General features: G+C 44.0%; 1 protein-coding gene across 1 annotated transcript in view; it reads right to left on the bottom strand.

The window, feature by feature from the left end:
- Window positions 1-8,545, bottom strand: part of FARP1 (FERM, RhoGEF (ARHGEF) and pleckstrin domain protein 1 (chondrocyte-derived)) — a gene marked incomplete at its 5' end in the record, with an annotated part of 192,374 nt that overhangs the window by 80,725 nt on the left and 103,104 nt on the right. Inside the window, 2 exons of the mRNA XM_011992457.1 lie at window positions 2,138-2,216; window positions 4,763-4,805. Of these exons, the coding sequence (XP_011847847.1) occupies window positions 2,138-2,216; window positions 4,763-4,805 (122 nt within the window). The remainder of the gene's footprint in view (window positions 1-2,137; window positions 2,217-4,762; window positions 4,806-8,545) is intronic.

Below are 8,545 nucleotides of genomic sequence, written 5' to 3' on the forward strand. Positions count from 1 at the left end.
TTCCTGTATCTGTTGTCCTTCCTGCCGCTGCTGTGGTCATGAGACATCTAACAGGTAGCTCAAATGTGACCTGGCCAGAAACACCCTGACTCTCCACTCCCCCCGCAGTCCTCCACTTCCCTCCATCCTTTTCTCACTTGAGTAACCCCTAACACCATCTCCCCGCAGTCGCTCAGGTCAAAAATCTAAGCGCCCCCTCTCCCTCCCTCAGAGTCCACCACCACCTAATCACCAAGACAGAGTGACCCTGCTTCCAGTACCTGTTCCAAACACAACTACTTCCCTCCATTTCCACTGCTACCTATTGGCGGCTTCTTTGCCCCCATCACAGCATAGACCACTGTGACCACCTCCTCACAGGATGCCCCGGGACTCTGCTTCTCCCTCCAAAACATCCACATGACAGCCGATCTTTCAACACTATATGCATCAAGCCTCTCTCCTACCTCACCATGGTGCTCCCAACACTCCTGCCATGCTGGCCCTCCTTTATGTATCTGAATGCTTGCAGCTGACTCTCGCCTTGGGCAGAGTACTGACTGCTCCATCTCTCCGGAAAGCTCTTTCTCAGTAAATGACTGATGGCTCCTTCTCACTTCCTCAAGAGGCATCCCAGACCAACCAAGCTGAAGTCATCACCCAGGCACCTCTATCACATCCTCCTACATCAGTTACTAAAGAGTTCTTGCCGCTCTCTGATATTCTCCTGTTTACTGAATCGCTTTCTCTGTTTCCATGAGAGTATTCTTGTCTTGTCATCACTGCATTCCCAGCGCCCAGAACAATGCTGGCACACGGGGCACACTTAATAAATATTGCTAAGATATCAATATCTTCATCCCTTTGATAAATGATGATCAATGATGACCCAAGATACTGTGCTCTGTACTGAGAGGGATGAGGAAGGATGTGATGGCCCTGGTATTAAACAGTCACTGCTTGAAAACCATGTGTGATAAGAATTAGGCAGGTCAGATGAGTGTCCTCTGAGGGATGCTCTTGAAAGGGAATCATTTTATCTACACATGTTCCTGCCAGCTCTGCCCTCTTTTAGAACACGGACAGTCTTGCCTCAAATTATAAAATGAGGCTGGGCACAGTGGCTCATGCACATAATCCCAGCATTTTGGGAGGCTGAAGCAGGTGGATCACTTGAGGTCAGGAGTTCGAGACCAGTCTGGCCAACATGGTGAAACGCTGTCTCTACTAAAAATATAAAATTAGCTGGGTGTGGTGGTATGCACCTGTAGTCCCAGCTCCTCAGGAGGCTGAGGCAGGAGAATCACTTGAATTCGGGAGGCGGAGGTTGCAATGAGCCGAGATTGCATTGCTGCACTCCAGCCTGGGCGACAGAGAGAGACCTCGTTGCAAAAAAAAAAAAAAAAAAGTATATATAAAATGAGTAGAAGTAATGATGTGATGATGGGGATAATGACGACGGTGATGGTAATGATGACGACAACGCAAACAGTGACGGTGATGACAATGGTGGTGATGATAGTTACCATTTACAGTGTCCCTACTGGATCCCAGCTACTCTAGTATAATACTGCTTATCCTCAAAACCACTCTCGCCAAGTGAGCATTAGAGTCTGCACTGTAAGAGGGGAATTAATGGCAACACAAAGGGAGAAAGTAACTGGCCCGTCACAGCAAGTGGCAGGATGGTGGCCAAAGCTAGGTCTGACTCAACGCCTGCACTTCTCCCACTCAGCCACTTTCAAAAGAACTGACCTCCAGTTCCTGCCAAATCCACCACCCACGGCAGCGGCAAAGATAAACTCTGAGTTGACGTGTTGGTTTCACAGAAGAGATTCACATCCAAAACAGTCCATGATGTGACATATAAGATGGAAAATATGATTGACATATAAGATGGAAAATATGATATCAACAGAGTGTAAGCCCAGGATTCACTTCATATCACAAGAAACCAGGCTTTAGGGAAAACAGTACTTCCCCCTCCACCATTTTTGTAAGCAGGACTGGGAAAGAAGAAGGTTAAACTGTTCAGTACAGAACAGATGCTGGTCAAGTAAACATTATGAAAATGTTTGTGTCATTAATTGAGAACATTCATTTTCTCTTTTCCTCTGTACCCTGTAGCAAAAAAATATACAGTTTCCAAACCACGAACCTTGTGAGTTCTTCTTGGAGTTGTGTGTGGTCAGGCGGAAAGAATTTCACCACAAACTTAACAACAACATGCTTGGGCCCTAAAGAAGAAGAAGAAAAAGAAGTCAAGCATTTATTGACTTGTGTTTCAAATGCCATTAAAGAAAAAGACTTTACAAATACAAATAACGCATCTCATTCCAAGCTCCCAAGAGCACATCTGCCATTTTCCAAGTCACTTAACAACTGGCCAAGTTCAGCCACTAATTCACTCTTCCATATTGTGGGGAAAGAGAGATCCGTTTTTAAAAAATGCTATGACCAAAGTACCACATAGAGCTATTAAACTTTTTCTCTGGAGACTTAAGTTTTATCTAGGTTTTTTGAAATAAAGTCATTTATCTTCAAAAATGTATCTAATTGGCTACTTTTACCCAAATAATGAAAATGTACATCAGTTATGCAATTCATTATATTTAACTATTTATAAGGTACAGTTGCAAATGCGTTCATCAAATATGTTTTCAGCCTTTTGGTGCTCTTCTGAGCTCTGGGGAAAAATATACCAGACGTGGCCCTGGCTTTGTCTCAGCCAGCCAAGGCCTTTATGAGTATCTTATAAACCCTCTTACCAATGAGTTTAGACAAAATCAGGAAGTAGATAGGGAGCAAGGGCAGGGGAGAGATTGAATAAGATGAGTAACTTTTCAGAATTAAAAAGAAGAAAAAAGAAATAAAACAGGACAAACAGACTATAAAATAATAATCTGTGGTCGGGCACAGTGGTTCACACCTGTAATGCCAGCAATTTGGGAGGCCGAGGTGGGCAGATCACCTGAGGCCAAGAGTTTGAGACCAGCCTGGCCAAGATGGCAAAACTCTGTCTGTACTCAAAATACAAAAATTAGCTGGGCGTGGTGGTCGGCGCCTGTAATCCCAGTGACTCGGGAGGCTGAGGCACGAGAATCATTTGAACCCAGGAAGCGGAGACGGCAGTGAGCTGAGATCGTGCCGCTGCACTCCAGCCTGGGGTGACAGAGCAAGACTCCATCTCAAAAATAATAATAGTCATCATCATCATCCTCTGCGATTTGGGTTGGGGTTTTTTTGTTTTGATGTGTAAGCTACAATATAAGCCATCTTAAAAGGTCTGCCATTTGGAATGATAGCAATACATTTATGTTCTATGAAATATAAGATACCATAATGAAATCCAAATTTTAGCAGTAGTATTACAAAAGCAGAAACATGTCTGTTTTACTTTTCACGATCATATACAAATAGTAATTATGTATTATAATTTCTGTGATCACATATTCAAGTTTAAAAAAATGCAAAAATGACATAAAGATGTTGACAATATATACAAAATCGGGAGAAAAAAACAAGGCACGAAAATTAACAAACTCTTCCATGTCAATTCTGGAGCACAAAATAACAGTAGCAAAATGAAGAAGACGAGAAGGCTGTGCTACTTACTCTCTGCAATTTTCACTGAGTGGCTACTCAGATCCTCAGAAAACTTGAAACTAGGAAGATGCTAGCACTCAATGCCAAGTGACAGCTTTGTCATACGTGGCCTGTCACAGCATATGGAGGAGACAACTGCACTAATGCTCCAGCTCTGACCCGACCACAGTCAACTCTGTCTTCAGGTCTGAGCCAAAGATATACCTTCCCACTGTTAGCAGCTCCCTTCGTGCAGGGGACAAATGTCAATCTTCTAGACTCTATGCTACCTGGGCCCATGAGTCCGGGGGGCTTCTCTTCGCCCCCAACATTAGTCATTGCCTGCCAGGCATGTTCGGGACACCCAGCAAATATGAAATGATGGCCATTTCATTGTCAGTAACTGCCTAATTTAAATTGTAGATGATCAACATCAATTTCAATTGTGCAAGGACCACGCAGAAATTGTGCTGCGTGTTTATTATATCCACATAAATTGCTGTAAGTGGCCCAGTGGGGTTTCTTAATCAGACATACAAACGATTCCTCAGGTATTGTAAGCTTCATGCTCAACTAAAAGGACACATGTGAGAGGGGAAGACACAAGAAGAGAGAGAAAAAGCAAGCATTCTTTTTCTTTGTTCCTCCCCTACACATTCCTTAATCTTTTCTTTCCAACACACAGTCTAAATGCATACATGCCAGGCTCCCTTCAGGGTTCCGCTGCTACTCAGAAAAACACACACACACACATGCACACACACTTCCGGCGACCCTTTTAACCAAACAATACTTGCATTCTGATTTCACAGGCTTTGAAGAGGAAGGACCAAAAACCTAAAAACAATGTTAGGAATAAATGGCTCCACCTCTCCCCTTCGAAAGTGACAGAGAGGAACAATGGCATAGACAAGACAAGCTCAGTTATTCTGGGGTTTAAGATAATAGCAGGCTTCAGTTGTTAATCAAAACGATATTTTATTTTCCAAGCTCGGTTTTGATTACCAAACTGTCACACATTAAAACTGCAGAAGACACACATTTTAATAGTACATGGATTAGTGAATGATGAAAAGCAATTATGGGGTAGAAGAATTTGCGTTTCTAGTGCTTCATGCCACAGGGCAAAAGATGTCTAGACATGAAACTGTCTGGCTTCAGATTTCACATCACTATTAAACATATGGTATATACTTACTTCTAATCTGTTTCACAATGGGTTTTAGGAGATCCAGCCACACCTAGAGGGGAAAAAAGAACAGATTGAGACCTAAGTTCTCAATGAAAGAGTGCGAGTATTTTGAGATTTTGTTTAAAGCTGTTTAAAATCAAAATATTTTTGAGGATATGAGGCCGTCTGTTCCATTTTTCTCCAGAATGCCATATCTTACATTGTCTACCGCTTTTATAGAACAGATCCTAATTTGCTAATATTATCCCTGAGCTTGAAAATTAAAATTGCTCCTAGACTCAGATACACATGGTTAACTAAGAATTTTTCTACTCTCATTTATACGTTTATCATATTTACCTATTTGGAAAATTTTTTTTTTTTTTTTTTTTTTTTTTTTTGAGACTGGAGTGCAGTGGCTGGATCTCAGCTCACTGCAAGCTCCGCCTCCCGGGTTTACGCCATTCTCCTGCCTCAGCCTCCCGAGTAGCTGGGATTACAGGCGCCCGCCAGCGCCCGGCTAGTTTTTTGTATTTTTTAGTAGAAACGGGGTTTCACCATGTTAGGTTTCACCAGGATGGTCTCGATCTCCTGACCTCGTGATCCACCCATCTCGGCCTCCCAAAGTGCTGGGATTACAGGCTTGAGCCACCGCGCCCCGCCTGGAAAATATTAATGAATGATTTCATGTGTGACTACTAGCTGAGTGAAATATATACATTCCTTATTGAAACAGAATACACGGAAGTGTCTAGAACAACACATCTTTGAGGGATGCGGAAGGGGAATGAATATTTACAGACCACCACCTCTGCACCAGCGCTACCTATAAGCTACTGAGCTTTCCAGACAAGGCCAGAGGGATTCTTGTTACCCAGGAGTGACATCTGAGACTCGCAGAGGCTAATCTGTCCCAGGTCCCTCAGCTAAAGAGTGGCATTGCTAGGATTGAAATTCAGTCTGTCTAACTTCAAAGTCCAGACTCTTTTTCACACATCTGCTTCTTGGTACACAATCTGAGTAACAAAATTTTCAAGGAAGAGAGAAGCCTGCTGCCCTTATTAATGAAATGTAAGTTGACTATCCCATTTCACATGTTTTTTTCTTTAAACTCCCCCTTGAATTTCTAGTCATTTGAAAGGGTTCCACAGAAGCTCATATTTGCATATATGACAAAACTAAGTTAATGCGCTTAACATAAAGAGGGTTTTATAAGTAAATATGAAAACGAGAAACAGCCCTTTAGAAAACCATGCTGAGAACCACATATAATTTACAAAGAGAAAACGCCAACAGCTAACAGAAAACTGTTGACACTCAGGAGTGATTTGCACTAGAAATGCAAATTAAAACAATTAAATACCATTTCCACCCAGTAAATTTCCATCTAGATATGGCTGTACACACACTTACTTGCGTGTTTATATTTTATAACAGCCAAAGTTGGCCAGGGTTCAGGGAAGCAGGCACTGTCTTACTCTACTGATAGATGTGTGGATTAGTACAACTTTTCTGGAGACTTATCAGAGAATCAGGACCTAAGGCCTAAAAAGTATTATCCAGCCATTTCACTTTGGGAAATTATGCATTTCTGCACACACAAGGAATACTAATTGCAGCATTTTTATCATCATAAACATTTTTACAGTAACCTAAATTAAGTAGAATAATGTACATCAATATGACACATTACCATGCAGGCATTAAAAATCAAAAGACAGGCCAGGTGCAGTGGCTCACACCTGTAATCCCAGCACTTTGGGAGGCTGAGGGGGGGTGGATCATGAGGTCAGGAGTTCGAGACCAGCCTGGCCAACGTGGTGAAACCCTGTCTGTACTACAAATACGAAAATTAGCTGGGCACAGTGGTGGGCACCTGTAATCCCAGCTACTCGGGAGGCTGAGGCAGGAGAATCACTTAAACCCGAGAGGTGGAGGCTGCAGTGAGCCAAGATCACGCCACTGCACTCTAGCCTGGGAGACAGAGCAAGACTCCGTCTCAAAAAAAAAAAAAAAAAATTCAAAAGACAGGAGCCACAGGAGAGCCTAGACCTTTATTGAGATTTCCATGGCTGGGCAAGGCCGGGTACACAGTTTAGGACTGGCTCGCTGGAATAATTTTGGCAGTCTCTTAATTATAGGAGTGGTCTGGAGTTGCTTGTGACCAGGCGCTGAGATGATTCAGGCAGAGGAATATTGCTCCCAGGGATGGGCGGGTCAGATAAAGGAGGCAGCCCTGGATTGGTTTCTTTGTATATCAAAGGTGGTACCCCCAGCTGGGCCCTGCTAGCTCTAAGAATTGGCTAGCACTGGGAGCGGTGGTCTCTTCTTAGCAACAAAGGTCTTTTAAGATGTCAAAACACCACAATATGCAGAAAATTCTCTATATATGCAATACACATGGAAGGAGCAGAGGTAGGGGGCAAGCTTCCCTGAAAATGGACCCTGTGCTAAGATCTGAAAGGGAAGAAAGACAAGCAGAATCTATGAAGAAAGACAGTAAAAACCCTAGTCCTGATGCCCGGACGATCACCACGGCTGCAGAGCAGGGCAGGTGGGTCAGGAAGAGGCCTGGCCCCACCAAGGCCACATGCAGATGCTTTGTCCTTATCCTAAAACAATGGGAAGGATCTACCCCATGGGGAGGACACGATTAGATTTGCATTTTTAAAAGATGAGTCTGGCAGCATGAGAACAGGTTAGAATGAATGCAGGTTGAGCTGTTGGCAATTGTCCAGGCAAGACAGGATGGTATTCTGAACCAGAATGGCAGAAGTAGAGTTTGAGAAAGTAGGTGGATTCAAGAACAATTGAAGAGATAAAAACCAGTGGAATGCACTGATGGATATGACGCCCAAGGAAGGAAGGTGACAATCACCGGAATGACACTGAGATTTCTGCAGCGGGTCTCTGGGAAGACACTGGTACCATCTCCAGAGATAGGGAGCACTGCAGGATGACTGGGGCTGAGAGGTTCTAGCCATGTTAATTTTCTGAGGTGCCCTTGGATCATACAGGAAGAGACAGTATACAAACAATGACATACATTTATCTGGAGCTCAGAGGAGAAGCCTAGCAAGACATCTCACATTTAGAAGTCGCCACCGCCCTGACTCCGTGTGGGATAAGATGGCCAGCATAGAGTCTAAAGAACTAAAATGCATGAGCATTGGCCAATACGTCCACCATGGACAGCCAGGTAGGAGCAGAGGAGGCGCGAAGGAAAGGAAGGAGAGAACTATCATGGACATCGTGGGATGACAGTGTCCGCAAAGGAAGAATCCTGAGAACTGTCTCAAACTCACAGAAGATGAGAACTAGTCCTTGATTCAGTGATTCAGCGGGTCACTTGACCAGTGATGGGTCTGAACATCTGGTGGGTGGGGAAGAGAATGAATGGCTTCATCAAGAAGCTTGGCTGTGAAGCAAGAGGCAACAGGATGGGGGGTGGCTGGCTGGGGAATCAGGTAAGGGTATTGTTCATTTGCTTGTTTTGTTGTTGTTGTTTGAGACAGCGTCTCACTCTGTCACCCAGACTGGAGTGCGGTGGCATAGCCTCAACTTCCCAGGCTCAGGCAATCCTGAGCTTGGGCTCCCACCTCAGCTTCCCGGGTAGCTGGGACTACAGGCGCATGAGGCCAGGCCTGGCTAACTTTCATATTTTTCGCAGAGACACGGTTTTGCCATATTGCCCAGGCTGGTCTCGAAATCCTGGGCTCAAGCAACCCACCTGCCTCGACCTCCCAAAGTGCTGGGATTACAGGCGTGAGCCACCGTGCCCAGCCCATTTACTTGTTTTTTTTTTTTTTT

The sequence above is a fragment of the Mandrillus leucophaeus genome, unplaced genomic scaffold (assembly GCF_000951045.1).
Source record: "Mandrillus leucophaeus isolate KB7577 unplaced genomic scaffold, Mleu.le_1.0 Scaffold1103, whole genome shotgun sequence".
Lineage (NCBI taxonomy): Eukaryota > Metazoa > Chordata > Mammalia > Primates > Cercopithecidae > Mandrillus > Mandrillus leucophaeus.